Raw genomic sequence first — 19,962 nt, 5'->3', positions numbered from 1 at the left:
ACTAAATGAAGCTAATGAAGAGACTATAATCAAATACTCCTGGGAAAGACAATCAGCTGGCCTCCCTCAGAAACAAACATTCATAGGAACTTTTTAAAAAGCACAAAAGACAACATTGTAAGCCTTTAAGAATAAAGCATATAATATTAGTTTAAGGAAATTGCCTTCCAGGTAAATCTAAAAGCAAAATATTCCCCAGCAACAATAAAAAGTGAAATGAACTTAGTGGAAAACTATGGCCCCAAAGCAATTGTTGACCAAACAGAAGAAATCAGTCTATGAAAATCATAATTGAATATGAATGTCTATAATTCTGCTAATTAGACATAGACATTCAATTGTCCAGTGTTTATTCGTGTACCAAAATTAAAATAAAATCATTTTAATATAAGCAAAACCACCCTGAAAGGTTTTTCTTAAGATGTTTACATTTTAGTCCATATTTAGAGCAGCAAAAATATATCAGAAAGGAAAAGACTCTATTTAATTTTTCTAAAACTTTTCATTTTAGGGAGGGCTCCCTAATTATGAAAAACCTAATATCTACTAGGTTCAAAGGAGATGGACAAATAGTGGTAGTATGTGAAAAATAGTTTCATTTCTTAAAACATATACAGAACAATAAATTACTCATTACCTCTAGAAAAAAGGACTAGTTACTTTCAAAGTTCTTTACCATTTGGCATGCCTGTTCCCCTTCCCTTAAATAAATCAGTTATTCATTTGAACCTGCCTTCTACTCATTTGTCAAATAAATATTCACAGAGTTAAGAGCCTTCAAAATTCCAATGCTATTGGAACTAATCAATAATGAAAATAGTATGATTTTTGGTTAATTTTTTAATACACATAGTTCAAAAATAAAAAGAACCTAAGTTTTTCTACTATGATCTTATAAGTATCCTTCTAACATGCTCGTATTTTTTTTTAATAAGCTTGCTACCACTACCTTGCTGTGTTAAACTTTAGAAAACGTTGAGATTCCAAAGGCCGGCCTACAAACCAAATGGCATCCCCGCTTTGGCAGGCTGACCGCCTCATTTTGGCTTCTCTCACTCCCTCTAGCGTTCGCAAAGCTCATCTGTCTGATTATCCAGTTACCTCACTGAACAAGAGCTCGGCTAAGTCCTGCCCATCTATGACATCACCCCCTTCTTCAACCACTGCGAGGTGAAGCTTTAACTTCAGACTTGGAGGTGGGCTGTGTGCAGTAAACTGGAATGCTCTCCCTCACTCACTCCTCAGTGTAGGAGTGATCCGAAGCAGGACAAGCTCTCCCTGCAGCTGCTGTTGGCTTTGTGTGGACTGGACGCGGAGCTTGGGAGAGGGGGGAGGGTTATTACTCCAGTTCACAGTCAGTGGAATTACAGCTATAGCGGCAGTATACATGGGATTGCTTTTTCTCGTCTTCCTGGTAAGTGTTTCCCATGTTTTTCCTTAAGATTGTCCCAGAAAGTTTGCTTGGTTTTACTCTGTAGACAGAAATGAGTTGGTACTGTGAGGCATCCAAATATGAACGTTTGCTCTGTCACCAGTAAGAGCAAAATAATGTGTGTGCGAGCCAGCAAGGAAAAATTGGGCTATACAGACAAATGCAAGAAGTTTCTTAAAACCTTCTTTCATTCAAAAGTAATAATTAATAGCTATTTTCTGCCTTGTATAGTTGCTATTTGTATAAGAGCCTTATGGAAAACATTAGGTTGGAAAGTTAAACGTTATATATTGAAGAATACAAGGCAGATTTTTTTTCACAGAGAGGAAAGCAAAAGGTCTTGCTAACTTGGTGTGTACTGTATGTGTGGTATGATCACCAATTGCTGTTTTTACAACTGTGAAAGAAAATCAATAATCCCTCTGCCCATGAGTACGCAGTACATGAAAAGCATACATCTTGCTCACAGCTAGCTGAGCTACTCCCGGAGACTTCTGTGCCTCTGTAAGGATTAACAGCTACACCTAGATTTTAAAGCTTGCACTGCTATCCTGCCAGAGCTGCTTCAAGCATTTCAGGCTTGCAAATCTCAACTAGTGACTTCAGCTCAGAGGAGGGGGAGACTTTCTTCCAAACCATACCCCCACTCCAGGAGAATGCCAAAATCCATTGCTTGGGCAAATGTAGTATGTGACTAGCATAGTAATTGGCAAAGCCTACTCAGAAAAACTAACAAAGCTCAGCGTGGAAGCAGTGCCTGATGTATGCAGTGAGTTCGGGGTGGCAAGAGGAACAAAAATTAGTAGAGCCCTCATCAAGTGGGATGCGCAGAGTATCCACTCACTTGCAACTTACAAGAGCAAAATTTTATATTGAAAGAAATGCTTTCATACAGCAAAGCTTCCAAACAGTAGTTAAATATATTTTCTAAAAAAATGTTTTTTTTTCCCAGTGAATTAGGTCTGAAACAAAATGGTTGCATAGAGGTAAAAAGTGCAACAGGCCTATATTTTCTCAACATCTGGGGGTTGATATTTGATTGATTATTTTATCTATTTATTTAAAATTAAAAAAAAAAGCCTTGATATTTGCCAATTATGGAACCAAATCCTCTAATGGCTTTAACAATTAGCTATTTTAAATTTTCTTAAAACTATCTGTTCTAAAATGCACATATATGTTATTTTATTAGCAGGAAACAACATGAATAAATTAGCCACTAGAAAAGTGCTTCAGATGTAGCAATGCCTTTCATTTATCCCAAACCCCATACAAATATCCTGACTAGCTTGAAACATAAAGAATTAATTTGTCTGTTTTAAGACAGAACCATTTATGCTTGCCCCAAAGTGACAGATGATTGATACTCATCTCTTCTGAAATGAGTAAAGAAAGAAATCCATCCTTTAAAAGTACCACAAAATATTAATACTACCATTACTACCAATATTAATAATAATATACCAGGATTTAATCTCTAAGATTTTAAATCAGAGACACGCTACTTAGTTTGCAAATATGTGTGTACACAACACATATACATATACACACACTTTCACACATACATATGTTTATTAGCCTGAAATAAAAAACAAGGTTACAAAAACGTGATTGTATGAATTTAAGTAGGAAAATCTCATCCAATTTTTTTTAATAGAGCACTGCCAAAACACATCAAATCTAGGAATCAGCAAAGATATTATTGAATGAATAAACATAATGAATTCATTAATCTTGCTCTTGTTAATACTAACCATCAGTTATTAATTGGGCTTTTCATTTCTCTGCACCCCCTTTTAAATCAATTTTGATTAGGTTCAAATGCCTAACTCAACACTCCTTAAACATTAAAGCTTGTGAAATACATAACTGGGCAACAAATAAAGTTTTTACAAAAAGAAGAACAACAGTAAGAAAATTTGTCATAACTGAATGTAGCCACAAAATAGAAGGTATGTTTCTTTTGCTTTCAAGTGTTAATTAAGGAGCCTCCAATTCTATCAAAACTTTTTCAGAGCTAAATGAAGCGGTGTGAAATAAATTTGGTTGAAATCTTGTGGCTGTCAGACTTTGTTAGCAAGCTATTAATTATCTTTACCCCAGTTTCTTCTCTAGACTATATTGCCCAATCAAATAGAAACTCCAATTATGTTCAGCATCTCCTGCCTAGGGACACCAGACCCTAATGAACACTCAGTGTCTCCAGATGAAAAATACAATTATCAGCTTTAAACATGCAAGTGCACTGCAGAGAGATTCGTCTGTGCTTTTCTTGGCCACACACCCTAAGGCTTCCTCCTCTTTCTGGATTATTTTGAGCAATTTAAAACCCTACAAAAATCAGTAGCAGAGAACTTGCCTTGTATTAACCTTATATGGATGTTTTTTCTTCCTGCTTTTTATTTTTGATGTTATACCAATACTAAATTAAATCTGGTCAGTTAAAGAAAAATTTCAGTGGATCTTAACTTTTCCCCCCTTTATTAAGGTGGGTGGGCTGCATAACAAAGAATGTGATTAATGGCAAGATGCAGAGCTAACTTAAAAATTCTGAATTAAATCACCTTAAATATTTTTATTCAGTCAGTGTATTTATAGCATTCTAAATAATTGTTGAAAGTCAAATGAAGACTACCATAAATGACATTGATGAGGGAAATGAAATTCAGTAATTTTTCAAAGGCTGTAATTTCTTCCCTCCTTTCCCCTTCAGTCCCCTTTCCCTCCCACCCCCCACCTTTTGCCCTAGAGGCCTTCACTGTTCTTCTCAACGGGAGGCTTTGTTGTAATTAAACCAGAGAAAAACTGGCCGGCAGCAGCCAACATCTGACTTGCGGCTTCTGAAAGCAGTGTTCTGGTAGAGTGTACCACCCCCAGTGGGCAAAAACTCTACAGTAAATCTCTCAGCAATATTAATTCTCAAAACTGCCTTTTCCTATTCAGAGCATAAAAAGGGCTGTTTGTCGACTTCTTCTAACATTCCACCATTTCAGAACTTATCATAAGTCAACAACCCAATTTCCAACAATGAGACGGTTTGTAAATGTGTTCTGGAAAAAAGCCTTCTTCCTCTTAAGAATCAATATAGGAATATACATTTCAGAAAGCATTTTCCAGTTTCAGACTGCAAATCAACATCACTAAATTTGGTGAGACATGACATCAAAAAAGAGTTTGGAAAGCCATGTTTACATTGCATAGAAGAGCAGGTTTCAGCACTTTGACTTGTCTATTGACAAGAACTCCAGAGAAAACAGATTTTAAGTAAAAGAGGAATGAAATATAATGTAAGCAGCACCTAAAGTTGCGTTTGTTTTGCATATGCATTATCTTTTTCCTAGACTCAAAATTAAATGTCAGGAATGTATAAAAAGCTCTCTCCAGGTATTAGTCTCCTTAAATGAGAGGAGAGAGAAATTGCTCTCACTTGATGAGACAATGACAGCTTTTGTTCTTTATTCTTTCACTTTTCATGTGCACAAGTTACCGTGGCAACTTTGAAAAGAAAATCCACAGACCACATTTGGTTAAATACTATTTTTAAAAAGTGTGCCACTGGACTGTGTATTGATCAGTTTATGTGTTGTTGATTTTCTTCCTCTTCATTTGCTTTACATCAGTAATATCCTACTCTGAAATGAAAAAAAAAAGTGTTTTATGATTTGAGATGTTCTCACCAACGAGCACAGTGCTTGGCGCACAGTAGACCCAAACATTTGTTGTATTAGTGTATGGAAACTTGAATACTAGAAATTTAAAGCACATCCACCAAATTGTACTCACAACACTGAAAAAGGAGCTTTAAAGTTTGCAATGGGAAAACATTTGTGATTTTAAATGGTACAGTTTTAAGTGCAATTGCTCAAAGGTCAACGCAAACGTAAAACATGTTCCCTGCCCCAAGCCCTCTTCTGCTCACATTTACCTCCCTCTAAATTCATGTCTTCCTCATTCACACAAGTCTTGGTTCTCCAATTCATTTGATCTGGATTTAAATATGACAAAAGGAAGAAGCATTCACTATGATGAAAGATAACATCCTAGTTTGCCTTTTTCTTTTAAGGATGCTTGATTTAACTTTAAAAACCAAAATAAATGAAGCAGAATTGGATTCACTTATCACAAACCTATGGGGAGAAAAGAACCAATAACATAAAAGGAGAAAGTAAAAATCCTTTGCTTTGGAACTTTTATCCCCTGTTTTACATAAATAAAACACAATGTCTTCAGACTAGAAAATAGTCTAGATAAAACCAAGTCTGAAAAGGCACGGTTGCTTCTCTGCTGCTCAGCAAACCCTTCAGACTTCATGGCTCTCAAGAGGGGACTTAGAGGTCCTTCTGCTTGCCTGGCATTAAACAAAAGAATTGGAACTTTCCTGAAATCTGATGATCGTGGAAAATTTAACTACCAGTCAGGCTGCTTAGAAAGCATTTTGCTGTCACTATCAACTAACCTGATGTACTCCAGTTGTTCAGTTTAACCGTATATGTAGCTTATTTTAAATACCATTTGTCTTTACAAAGACTTAGCATTCACAGGTTGATCATTTTGTTGTGCTTTCAAAAAACGTTTTAAGCCTTCATAAATAAATTACTTTCCAAAACTCTATGATTATATAAATTCCAATTTACCTAGAAATATTCACAGACTTAGATAAGTCCGATTAAGCATGTGTTTTCTTCAACCTCAAGGTTTTATTTAAATAATAACACAATTAACTTGGATTAAAAATTCTTTTAGATTTAAAAAAAATTTCTTAAGCTCCCATTATTAAGATAGGATTATGTGAAGAAAATCATTAAAAAGAATCTTTACTAAAATCTCAAAAAACTCTGTACTCAATATAAGATTTTTTTGAAAATAAGCCATGATTTCAAATCAATTTAAATCAAAGGCAACAAATAAAGGATTTAGGAAGTTATCAACATATAATCTTAATCTAAGTGATCAAAACATGAGAATACCTTCTCATTTCAAACATTCCCACCTCTAACATATTGTAATAGCAGGGAAGAAATCATATAAACATGTACATTGCCTCAAATCCTTGACTGTATGTAAATACCAGTTTTCTATTCAGATAAAACTTCTTAAATTATATTAGTTTTCTTAAAATATCTCAAAAAGATAGTATCCTTACTATTTAATACTTTCTTACATCATAGAACTAAACTGGAGGCTTTTCACAGACCTGATGATTACATTATAAGTGCAATTCTCTTTTAGCCCCACAATTTTTCTGTATTAGAAGAAACTGAAGAGAAAGATCCCTGTTAAAAATCTGATTTATCCGTGAGGTGATTATGTTGTTCTTTTTGTCACAGTTTTAAATGCTATATGCTTAGTGATGATTCCATTAAAAAATAGTTTTAAAACATTTCTTTGAGTAACCAGGGGTCCATTTTTTTTTCCTCAAGTTACCCCAATAACAATATTTTTCTAAAAGATGGATTACTTTTTGTTCAGAAGTAATGGCCTCTTTTCCAGTCTATGCAGACATAAAGACTTCTGAAGTTGATGTTGTGGAAACCTGGTCATAGTGTCCATACCAGTGGAGCTCATTTTTCTTGTTATCATTCACAATCAACTACAGTTTCCCTATGTGTGCGACCCTGTAGAACCAGCTCAGAAAAAGGAAAGTGTAAGCACTGGGGGCAGCATCGCTTATTTTAGATAGATTATTATAGCCTTTAATATACAAAGCAAAACAAAACAAAATTGTCTATCACTATAGTTTCAAATTTTAAAGGGAAGGAAAAGATATAAAACATAAACTATAAAACACAATCAAACACAAATTGAACTGTTCTGAGGTTAAGTAAAAGGAGAAGGAATTTGTGAGGGAATCTTCATTTCTAAGAGTATTCTCTCCAGAGAAAGGTGCTTTTTATTTTTGCCTTTAGTTTTAATGCAACTTGGGGAGAAGAGAAATGACATTTTACAAGAATTTAATGAGATTTAAAGCTTTCTGTTAATCCCACATTATTACCACTATTGTACTAATGGCAATGTGAGTTTGCCTATCAAACAGAGCAAAGGAAGCAGTTTTACAGATGTAAAACCAGAAAAATAAACAAATTAATCTTCTTTTCACACCATTTTAGGTTTCTTTTTTGTTTTTCTTCTGGGTTAAAAATGTGAAAATCAATACATATTCTTAGAGCTTGATTTCATAAAATATTTAAATACAAGCTTTATCACTAGTTATCATTATGAGCATCTTGGACATACTCTAGGCTAACCTGACTTGGGGAACAATCAGTTCTTAAATCCTCATTCATCAGATTCATCTCCTCAAATATAGAGTGTGTTGTGGCATGTGACAAATGCCTGACTACTGGTAACATTTTAAGCAGGTTCTCATCAGTGATTTTTTATAATAGTTTTTAATTAGTTTCAAATACAATTTAACAAAAGTAATTGTTTCCTAAACTTAAATTAACCACATTATTTTAAATGTTGAATAATTTTCAAGCTCAGAAAACATTTACAGCAGATACTTTTTAAAATAACTTTGTAATCATAATTTCAACAACTTGGTTTTTCATTTTCATATTCCACAAAAGCAAAAGTTTTCAAGAAAATACACCATTGAAATTCAACAATAATGAGCAAAGCCCTAAATGGATCACAGTAAAACCTCACTTTAAACAATAAGTCATTTAAACTTTCCTTTGTGGGCACTTTGCAACATCCACTAGAGACTACTTTATCCATCTGCAAACTGCTATTTTTGTTTCAAGTTGCTTAAATAATAAATTAAATGGATCTGTAATTTTTTTAAGTCTCCTTCTGTTAACGCATTCTATGATATGGTTGGTATTTCGTGGCAAACTAAAAGAAACTGAATTTTCAAATAGAACCAGAAACACAAATTTTGGCCTTGTTTAACGTTCACTGCCAGTAGCATTTGAATTCTGGAACAGATGCTATCCTTGTTGGATGCTAGGTAATTACTAGGGGAGAAGCAAATTATTTCTACTGTAAGTCCTTAATTTCAGGGTCAAATATTTCCATGACACCCTAATGTTCCCTGCATATACAGAAAGCCTCTGAGTAGGTCATCCTGCATAAAAGATACTGATGCCACGTACTTCCCCACCTCCACCCCAAAAAATCTTCATGGATATTAGATAATGGACAAAGCAGTCATCATTAAAATCACTGGTTTCTTTGGTGAAGCCTTAAGTCTTCTTTCAAAAATGACAAATAAACTTACTGGAAATTGGCATGTTCATGTTTGAATCTAGAGAGAAATGCCTTGTCAGATTTTGTTATGCTTTCTGAATGGTCATTATAAGGAGATAGACTGACATAGTGTCCTTTCTTTTCCAAATAGAGATTTTTCAAGTTCAGTTTGCTAAAAGAAAATTAAAATTATATTCCCCTAAAAAACTAATAGTAACCTGAACTTCTATGTTACCTTTTGGCCAAGAATACCTGAGTAACTAGAGTTCCAAGATCATCAACTAGTCCTCAGAAATACCTCTAAGGAGGAAGGAGATGAGGTTCACATTCTACAATTGGGAAAATTGAGGCCTACAGGAAGAATTAAACAGGGCACCGAAGAAATCAAAAGAAAAGATTTAAAGCAAACTCCTTTCAACTCTTTAAATTGTAGATTGTATGACTTTGTAAAACCATGTTCAGAAATCTCTTAAAAGTTACCATGGCATTTCTGTCAAAATCCTTGTTACGTATTTGCTCACCTCTTTGTTGTACACTTGTTTTCTTCTTTTCAAACGTTTTATCATTTTATATCTAAGATTTAAAAGTGAACTTCTAAAGATTGACCTGACATGAATTCAAAAGCCATGGAAGGCATTTACTGGTTCTTGAATGACGCTTTGCTTCTGTGTTTAATTCAAAGTGACATTAACAGTTAACAGTAGAAATTATCTGTTTGGTGACAATCTCAACTTCAGCTCCTACTTTATTTGTATAGCAAAATTGCGAAGTAAAAAACAAACAGGTCATCTTATCCTTTTCACCAACTACTATGATAAAAGATTTCTTGCTTAAAGAAAGAACTGTTAAGTTTAAATTTCTAGGAAATCTCTCATATTAAAAGTTCATTATTAATAGTTTATTAAAACCTTTTGCTTTCACAGGAGATGCTCATACCCAGTATATTTTAAGGAAGAGAAATGTAAAGGAAATCTAGTATGCTTCCTTTTTTTTTCTCCCCCATGAAGAATATTTGAATTAAGTTTCTATACCTCTTAAAAAAGAATACCTGTTCTTGTATAACGTGACTGCACCAGATATTCTGAGAAAGCAGCAAGAAGCAAAAGCTGGAAATAGCTATTTCACAGCAGGTAATCATACCTCAGGATATAGCTACTGTACAAAGTTTATACTTGGATAATCCTGTATAGGAATAAAGGTGGGGGGTAAATGACTGAAAAACCTATTACTATACAGGCCTTAGCATCATGAATGGCTTTCTTCATGAGGATCTGAAGTTACTATCTCTGACCACATTGCACAGAAGAGCCAATAAGAATTTCAAAGAGAGCAATTTCTACTAAGGGAATTAAGCTACACAAAAGGAACCTTCACACAGAAACTCTATCAGAAAAAAAAAAAAAAGTACATAGGAAGCCATGTGTTCTACATAGTAACAGGAAGCTGAATTGTTTCTGGTCCCTACTTTAATGAGCTTGCCCACCATGCTGAACTGCAGCTGGAATGTTCATTGACAACAGCGAGCCTGATCTGGAGGTGTGTGCGGCATAGGATTACTTGAATAAACAGTGAAGAACATTTCCAAGGACTGAACAAGAATTTTTAACTCCCAGCCCCTCATCAGGAAAATAATTTATGTGCATTGGATTTTCACTCACGCAAAATTTATTCACATCGTTAAATAAGGTAGGAAAAATATTAAAGTGTTTTATTTTCATGCCTGAAATTATAGAGGCTAATTAATATGTAAAGGTACAGAAGAGCTCATATTACACAGTAGATTAGTACAAATCTATAATTCTCCAGCCATGGGGAAAGTTGAACCATATCCTAGATTAGAACTTGAAGAAAGATAAATGCATTGTGAAACATATTATGAAAGAGAACATAACGAAAAGTTTGCACAAAGCCATTAAGCCATGTAGTGTGAAATATTAAAAAAAGGGAAAAGAGTGAGCTAGGTTAATATGAAATGGAATTTTCCACTTAGGTTAGCTGGATGTATTAGCTGTGTATTTTTTTCCTCCCTTAAAATAGATTAAAAAGATTCCTTCTGATTTTCTTGTTAGAAATACCAATGAAACAATTCTTAATATTAATAATCAAAGAAAAATAACATCAATAATCAAAACAAATGAATGGCTTTAGTAGGATTCAGGTCTTAAGAGGTATTTAACTGACTATTCCTTTGAGTATTAAGAGGATGGATTTTTTTTTTTACTACACATTTCTATACATGTACAGTCTACCTAAGAAGTAGACATCAAATTTTGATTTTTAAAAACAGTAACATTATCTTTAAGTACAATAAATCATATTCCTATGTCTCAATTCATTATTAATGTTAAGAAAAAATTAGAAAATTGATTAGCTTGGTCAGTGACTGGCTATAGAACTGATATCAAACATTATGAAAGTGCTCTAGAATTCTCAGTAAAACTTTTATATTTAACATTTCAAAATCAAATGGACTTGGGACATGATATTCTTTAATTAAATACTACAAACATTTAAGGTAAAGAGATTATAGGATGGTGTTCATTGTAAGCTAGTGATAAATCCTAAGCATGCAAAAAAAATTAAAAAGCTGAAAGTGATTACACATTTTAGTTTCCACATATATTTTGAACACTATTTTAAGTATCACAACCTGACTGTTTTCTGTCTTTCTTTTAACTCACTCCATTTTAGGGCTCTGACAGTACCGTGTACAAGGACCTCAACAGTGCTGACCATGATCAGCCCAGCCTGGAGCATCTTCCTCATCTGGACTAAAATTGGGCTGTTCCTTCAGGTGGCACCTCTCTTAGTCATGGCTAAATCCTGCCCATCTGTATGCCGTTGTGATGCAGGTTTCATTTACTGTAATGATCGCTTTCTGACATCCATTCCAACAGGAATACCAGAGGATGCTACAACACTCTACCTTCAGAACAACCAAATAAATAACGCTGGAATTCCTTCAGATTTGAAAAACTTGCTAAAAGTAGAAAGAATATACCTATACCACAACAGTTTAGATGAATTTCCTACCAACCTACCAAAGTATGTAAAAGAGTTACATTTGCAAGAAAATAACATAAGGACTATCACTTATGATTCACTTTCAAAAATTCCCTATCTGGAAGAATTACATTTAGATGATAACTCTGTCTCTGCTGTTAGCATTGAAGAAGGGGCATTCCGAGACAGCAACTATCTCCGACTGCTTTTCCTGTCCCGTAATCACCTCAGCACAATCCCTTGGGGTTTGCCCAGGACTATAGAAGAACTACGCTTGGACGATAATCGCATATCCACTATTTCATCACCATCTCTTCAAGGTCTCACTAGCCTAAAACGCCTGGTTCTGGATGGAAACCTATTGAACAACCACGGTTTAGGTGATAAAGTTTTCTTCAACCTAGTCAACTTAACAGAACTGTCATTGGTGCGTAATTCCCTGACTGCTGCACCAGTAAATCTTCCAGGCACAAACCTGAGGAAGCTTTATCTTCAAGATAACCACATCAATCGGGTGCCCCCAAATGCTTTTTCTTATCTAAGGCAGCTGTATCGACTTGACATGTCCAATAACAACCTAAGTAATTTACCTCAGGGTATCTTTGATGATTTGGACAATATAACCCAACTGATTCTTCGCAACAATCCCTGGTATTGTGGGTGCAAAATGAAATGGGTACGTGACTGGTTACAGTCACTACCTATGAAGGTCAATGTGCGTGGGCTTATGTGCCAAGCCCCAGAAAAAGTTCGGGGAATGGCTATCAAGGACCTTAATGCGGAACTGTTCGATTGTAAGGACAGTGCAGTGGTAAGCACCATTCAGATAACCACTGCAATACCCAACACAGTATATCCTGCTCAAGGACAGTGGCCAGCTCCAGTGACCAAACAACCAGACATTAAGAACCCCAAGCTCACTAAAGATCAGCGAACCACAGGGAGTCCAGCAAGAAAAACAATTATAATTACTGTGAAATCTGTCACCTCTGACACGATTCATATCTCTTGGAAACTCGTCCTACCTATGACTGCTTTAAGACTCAGCTGGCTCAAACTGGGCCATAGCCCAGCATTTGGATCTATAACAGAAACAATCGTAACAGGGGAACGCAATGAATACTTAGTCACAGCCCTGGAGCCTGATTCGCCATATCGAGTCTGCATGGTTCCCATGGAAACCAGTAACCTCTACCTATTTGATGAAGCCCCTGTTTGTATTGAGACTGAAACTGCACCCCTTCGAATGTACAACCCTACAACCACCCTTAATCGAGAGCAAGAAAAAGAACCTTACAAAAACCCCAATTTACCGTTGGCTGCCATCATTGGTGGGGCTGTGGCCCTGGTCACCATTGCCCTTCTTGCTTTAGTGTGCTGGTACGTTCATAGGAACGGATCACTCTTCTCAAGGAACTGTGCGTACAGCAAAGGGAGGAGAAGAAAGGATGACTATGCGGAAGCTGGCACTAAGAAAGACAACTCCATCCTGGAAATCAGGGAGACTTCTTTTCAGATGTTACCAATAAGCAATGAACCAATCTCAAAGGAGGAATTTGTAATACACACCATATTTCCTCCTAATGGAATGAATCTGTACAAAAACAATCACAGTGAAAGCAGTAGTAACCGAAGCTACAGAGACAGTGGTATTCCAGACTCAGATCACTCACACTCATGATGCTGGAGGCCTTGTAGCTGACTGTGTTTCGGTTTTTTTAAACCTAAGGGAGATGATGGTAGGAACCCTGTTCTACTGCAAAACACTGGAAAAAGAGACTGAAAAAAGCAATGTACTGTACATTTGCCATATAATTTATATTTAAGAACTTTTTATTAAAAGTTTCAAATTTCAGGTTACTGCTGCGATTGATGTAGTAGAGATGCCTGAACACAAGTCTATATTTTAGTATTTTTTAGTAATTTGTACTGTATTTTCCTTGCAAATATTGAAGTTATAAACCATTTACTTTGTGTTCTACTGAGTAAGATGACTTGTTGACTGTGAAAGTGAATTTTCTTGCTGTGTTGAACAATCAGGACTGAGTTCACATGAGATCCTTGTAGTATAAGCACAGGCCATTTTTCACTTTGGTATTAATGAAATGTAAAAAAAGAAAACCTGGCTGAATGAGAAAACTTAAAGTTCAAAAAATAGTTATGAAAGAATGTTCCAACTATTAAATTTGTATTATCCCAGTGGTATTCAATAAATTAAAATATGTGACGTAATGGGCAATATCAAACTTGCTGCATATTTCCATTTTTACTCTAAGCAAATTAGATACTTTTAAGAAAATACGCATATCTTCTGAACTGAATACATCCGCTGGCATAAAGGAGTGTGAAGTCTGCTGTTAAAACCACTGTTAACAAAGCTTTGAGAATAAAGGACTTCACAAAATGAATAATGTAAGAGCACTCTTAAGTTAGGGGGAAATTTATACTTAGGAAAATATGAAATCTTAGATTCTGATAGTGTAATGACACAAACACCAGAATTGCATTTTGGTTTTGCCTATACCATCCTGATTTTTGAAAAGTGAATTCTAAAGATATAATTGTTAATGTTTATAATGTTTTTATCATAAATGATATCAAAAGAGAAACATACATATTTAAAAAGGTAGTGTACCCATAAGCAATTCCCCTCAACAATGCGGAGAAAGTAGTACTTTGAAAAAGGGAGAATTTAAAAGAAAAATAACTACTAGAAATCAAATTTAGATCTGGTTTATATGAAATGTTTTAACACTGTACATAAAAGTTCAATTTACCTTCACAATGATCAAGAATACTGCCCATTACTGTCACAGTTTTCCACATATTACATAATGAACTTGTAATGTAACATTTCTTTCTAGCTTCCTACTGAATTGTGAGCTATTACTTGTTTAAAAACCACATCATTTTTCTGTTGCCATGATTTTTATTTTTCCAACAAAAAACCAAAGTGCATTGTACGCCCTTTGGCCAGTCTTGTATGTGCCTTGATCCAATGCTACATGTATTCAGCTTTTAAAACTCGACAAATTTTTCATACTTCCTTAAATATGAAAAATTATGGTCTTATTGCTGAATAAAAGAAGAAAAAAGTACAAAATAATCGTGCTTGCTTTTTCGGGATTATGTTACTATCACTAAAGTAGCAAATTGCCCAGCACATTATTCCTAAGCACCCCCATGTATTTTTCTAGGCATAAAAATAAACGTTGACTACAAATAAAAAAATATATATAGCAATATCTCGAGCTTGTGTATCATTTAACTTTAAAGAGTTCAGTGTTTCATGAACAAATTAACTTTCTATCATTCTTTTGGAATACTATTATTTTGCTTATTCACTCCAAAGATGGAAAACTTCAGAAGTGGGTCTGTGATCTTTCAGTCTTTTTTACGTTGCTGCCATTGTCCTTACTGATACTTTTTAAAATGGTCTTTGAAAAACTAATATATTTTTTAATAGCTTTTTGGTAGTATGAGTTGGCATTACAGGATTTGAAATCTCAGATCTATCACTTACTAGGTATGTAATTAAAAGCAAACCACTTTCTCATCTCTTACATGAGATGATATGCATGGAAACTGCGCAATGTTCAACCAAATTAAGTTACTACTATTATGATCAAGAAAGTTTACCATGTGTTTCCAGAGGTTTGTTAGATATTTCTGCTTTTGCTAGTCCACTGACAAACATCTCCAGCAGCCTGTGAAATGTTATTTATTATTCATTTGCCATCTACATATGTTTCCCAATAAGGTTATCTCTTTTGACTTCTTATTATGAAGAATACCTGTTTTCTAGGAATAACTTAGCAAAGACTCATGTGATTAACCTTAAATATAGGGAACGTTTTGTGAAGGAAGTTTGACTTTTGCTTCCAGAGGTTTTAAGTAGTTCAGCTACAGTGCTGCCAGAAAGGATGATTCCATTATATCGCTATAAACCTATGAGTTTATAATAAGCCAAAAGCCAAAAGATTATATTGACTAATTTCCAATTAGTGCATCTTTCATGAGCACAGGAAATTTTATGTGTGTTCCAATACATGCATTTTAATTATTTTACCTGGGATAAATCAGAAACGGGTTTTATATCAGCAAATATAAATAGCAACAACAGTGTAAAAGTTTATTCTTTTCCTAGGTCTATGAAACCCAAATGCTTTGCTGAACAAAATATATATATATGTATCTCCTTTTAATAAAATGATAAAATACAAATATCTACCTTAAAGGGCACTAAATTTATTATAAATACATGTGCATATATCCCAAACAAATGTTCACAATTTTTACTGATCAGGCATTAACAGAAAATTGTAGGAAAAAGAAAAATCCCATCCTGAATATACAACTTATAGATTTAACAAGAATACTATTGAGGAAGCTACCAAAAAAAAAAAAAAAAGGGAAAAATCACTCCCTTGCTGAATGTTTGACAAAAATCAAAAACTGTTTTTGGATGCAGCCACTTGTAACTGCATTAAATCACTGTATTTACACTCTCATTCCCTATTAAAAACAACACTGTTCTCTATCTTTCAGCAAGGCCTATTTATTAAAAGTATTCCCCTGTGCCAAATGAACTAGTAAAAAAACTTTGCTTTACTAACTACAGTTTCTGAGTAAAGCACATTTTATAACTGTATGCCAACATGACAGTTTTCCTGAGGAATCCAAAGAGACCCATATGCTTTAAAGCACCTGAGGCGTGGGTGTTCAAGGAACCAATCTATCACTGAATTCACTTTAATATTAGCTCATCTGCTGCTGAAAACAATAGTGGCATTTAAAGTTCTAATTCCTTTCTCCTACTTAGCATGATTAGCAAATCCTAATTTAGCATAGTCTTACAATTAAAACTATTGTGTTTTATGTTTGTGGACCTTTGGTTAAATTAGCAAAAAATAACTCACGCTTATCAATCACTTTGATAAGAACTTCAAAGTTCTCTACAAATAATCTCAACAGCCAATGGCCTATATGGAATGATTTCTACATTATAAATAGCAGAAGCATTGGCTTCAAGAAGTATCCTGTCTAGAGGATGTAAGGCTTAAACATATAATCTAATGAAAGTTTACTGTAACTGCAGTATAGGAAAATAACTATCTATCTGGATGGATTAAAGAAGATCTCATGAAGGAGGTAAAATGAGGGCCAGAATTGAAGGATAAGAAAATATTTAAAGAGAAAACAAGAAGAGTAGATACTGGCCGTGTAGAGAAAATGGTGAACAGTCATGGAGATAGGAAAACAGGGACAATGTTTCTCAATGCCAGCTTTGGTCACAATCACTTGGGGAGGCTTTTATTAAGATAACCAGGCTTCAATATAGATCAACTAAATTTAAATCTCTCAGATTAAGGTTGGGCATTTAAAGTTTTCTTTAATTCCAGGGGTGCCTGGGTGGCTTAGTTGGTTAAGCATCTGACTTTGGCTCAGGTCATGATCTCACGGTTTGTGGGTTCAAGCCCCACATAGGGCTCTGTGCTGACAGCTCAGAGCCTGAAGCCTGCTTTGGATTCTGTGTCTCCCTCTCTCTCTGCCCCTCCCCTGCTTGTGCTTTGTCTGTCTCTCTCTCTCTCTCACTCTCTCTCTCTCAAAAATAAATAAACATTAAAAAACAATTTTTTTAAGTTTTCTTTAATTCCAAAAGTGATTCTGATGCAACTGAGGATTACGGATTTTGGAGGTATTTGGGGAAAGGCCAATAGGTCTCCTGAAATACAAGGTTCATAAAGGAGTTAAGGCTGGGAAAGCTTTTTTATATAAGCAGTGTGTTGAATTCCAGCTAAGAAGTCTGGATGATATGCTTTGGCGATGGTTTCTGGGCAGCTATGTAAACAATTAGTGTACTTTAGGGACATATTGTAGAAATAAGGAATATTGAATGAAGAATGAATGAGGAGAAAGAAACTGAGAGTAAGAGGACAAGGTAGAAGGACATGCAGTATTGCAGGCAAGAGAAAACAAGGGCCTAACCAGTGGAATGGGATTTAAAAAAAGAAAAAAAAAAAGTATAATTCAAAGATACAGGAAAGGTAGAATTCCTAGGAATTAGGAACTGAGGAAGGAATAAAAATTGAAGGTGATGACTTTTAGCCAGGTAAGTAGAATGTTGGTAAGGCACTTAATGATGAAAACTACCAGAAAAAAATCTCAAAGTTTTTTGTACGTTTTAGGTTTGAACAGGTGACCATATGCACAGTATAGATTTACACTGGCTAGTGACCCAGTTTAGATGATAAATTATAATTGCATTAGGTTTTAAAATACTTCTATGTTATCCATCTGGAAATGTCTATTGGGAAGTTGGAAACGAGGGTATGGGAAGAGATCCTCAACAGTCTAACACATTATTACTAAAGGTGAGAGGGTAGAAGACAGCAGCAACAGAAGTGAGCTGAGGGAGGGAAAAGAGATGAGCCACAGGGACACCCACCCTTTATGGGGACAGAAGAGAGAGAGCAGTCAAAAAAACAAAAACAAAAGCCAAAAAGGGGCAATTAAAAAGGAGGAAAATCATCACAAGGAGAATATTATAAAATCAAGGAACTACAAATATTTAAAAAAGAGGATGTCAAAAGGTAGTCTGGAATTTAGATTTGGAAGAGGACACTGTTTCAAATAGAAAAGGAGGAGATAGCCAGGGATTTTGAAGCAGTGTCAGCAAAGTAAAGAGGTAAAAGCCTCTAGGATATTGACAGGATAATGGGAGATAAGAAAACAGAAACAGTGATCAGGACTACTCTTTAAGAAGTCTTGAGGGTGAAGGGATCAAGATAGATAAGGAAAGGAAGTGAATACCAAGGGGAATATTTACTGTCCTTAGGAATAAGATGGGGTATAGAGATAAGAATCTACAATGAGAACAGGGAAGCAATATTTGATAGAAGAAAACTGGGATGCAGGAGAGGTGTGGTGCAAGTCATGTTGTGAGTCTAAGATGACTGAAGTAAAAGTGTGACTGAGAAAGCTGCAGTTTTTGAAGAGTCACCAGCAAGGAGGACAAAGTTACGGAGAGAGTGGGGAAAGGGTTGGAAAGAGGGTAAGGTTTGTAAGACAGGTCCTAAGGAAGATGGGGAAATGTCCCCGAGATGAAGAGGAGGGAGATGATGATGGGATTAGGTGATACAGATATAAAAAAAGGACTTCCTAAGAAAGGGTTTTTGAGTAATGGTGACAGAAACATATTCAGGAAGTGATCTTTCAGGAACAGAGAAAAAAAAAATTTTTGAAAGTCCCTTCCTATATTCTACACCCCTCCCCTACCAAACTTTCATCAAATAGTGACAGGGAAGGTGTAATCCTCAGGGAACAGATGTCAATTAATTCAAGGTCATGGAAAGAATGCTAAGAAAAATGTCAGATACAGAGGGAGTTAGAACCCAAAAGTGAAAGACTGCAGTAGGCCCAGGGGAAGCAGTTAAGAGATGGGCCCAAAAGGAATTCAAATTCCCAGATGGAAAGACACACAAAACAGAAAAATAGAGCAGAGGAGGGCCTTGCACTTAGGACTCCAGCAGATGATCACAGTTAAAAGGATGTTGGTCATGAGAAGTTAGTAGAAACTCCTGTTCTAAACAGTATACACATTCTGAACAGATGAAAGAAAAAGAAATAGAATAACCAAATTAACCTTGCTCTATTCTTTGAACATCAAAACAGAATGAAACCTAATTTTATCTCAAAATATAGACTGAAGAAGTATTTCTACTTTTATCAGTCTTTCCCACAAGTATCAAAGATAACTCCTGGAGAACAGGTAAGCAAATCACATTATGAATCCCTCCCACTTCCTACCCCCACCTCCTTCTCATTTTTATATTATTTGGGTGAAATGAGATTAGAAATGAACTTTAGAACTGACTTGACAGTTTTCTTTTTTTTTTTTCCTTTTTTTAAAAGGCTTCAAAAGGAAGCATGCAGCCACAGGGGTGGGGAAGTTGGGGATAATGGGATTTTACAGACTGATTGTGTGCACACATAAAAGAATCGTTTCTTTTTCAAGGCCAGCTGGCTGAGGCAGGGAGGAGGTGAGGGATAGTCTAGGAAATTACTACCCAAACTAATTACCCTTCTGAATATACATCATGGCTCTGATAACTGTGACATTACAAAGCTGAGGCTAGTTCATACCAATGTTGTATTAAAAGGGCATGGAATCACTGCCACATTTTAATTTCCTAGATATGAAGAGCAATGTTGATAAAAAGAAAAAAAAAACAGTAAAGATTAAGTAAAACAAAAATCTAACAAAATTCTCTTAAAAATATGTTCTAAAAACATTAGCAATGTCTCACACATACAGTGGGCTTAATGAATTTTGG

General features: G+C 35.1%; 2 protein-coding genes across 4 annotated transcripts in view; one reads left to right on the top strand and one right to left on the bottom strand.

The window, feature by feature from the left end:
• The window catches only part of MACROD2 (mono-ADP ribosylhydrolase 2), a 2,047,020-nt gene that overhangs the window by 1,666,135 nt on the left and 360,923 nt on the right, over positions 1 to 19,962 (bottom strand). The gene's annotated exons all lie outside the window — the stretch shown is intronic.
• Positions 1,177 to 14,869, top strand: FLRT3 (fibronectin leucine rich transmembrane protein 3). Of its 3 annotated transcripts, XM_043602915.1 has the most exons (4): positions 1,177 to 1,414; positions 3,248 to 3,384; positions 9,547 to 10,309; positions 11,315 to 14,869. In XM_043602915.1, the coding sequence occupies exon 4, from the start codon at positions 11,358 to 11,360 to the stop codon at positions 13,305 to 13,307; it is 1,950 nt and encodes a 649-aa protein (XP_043458850.1). In that variant the 5' UTR covers positions 1,177 to 1,414; positions 3,248 to 3,384; positions 9,547 to 10,309; positions 11,315 to 11,357; the 3' UTR covers positions 13,308 to 14,869. The 3 variants fall into 3 exon arrangements, with proteins under 3 accessions (XP_043458850.1, XP_043458849.1, XP_043458851.1); XM_043602914.1 differs by lacking the exon at positions 3,248 to 3,384; XM_043602916.1 differs by lacking the exons at positions 3,248 to 3,384; positions 9,547 to 10,309.

Source organism: Prionailurus bengalensis, chromosome A3 (assembly GCF_016509475.1).
Source record: "Prionailurus bengalensis isolate Pbe53 chromosome A3, Fcat_Pben_1.1_paternal_pri, whole genome shotgun sequence".
In the NCBI taxonomy this organism is placed as follows: Eukaryota; Metazoa; Chordata; class Mammalia; order Carnivora; family Felidae; genus Prionailurus; species Prionailurus bengalensis.
This window is presented reverse-complemented; position numbering and strand designations above follow the sequence as displayed.

Bases quoted from the DNA above. Each gene is read 5' to 3' on its own strand.
- FLRT3 (XM_043602916.1), top strand. From the start codon at position 11,358: ATGATCAGCCCAGCCTGGAGCATCTTCCTCATCTGGACTAAAATTGGG.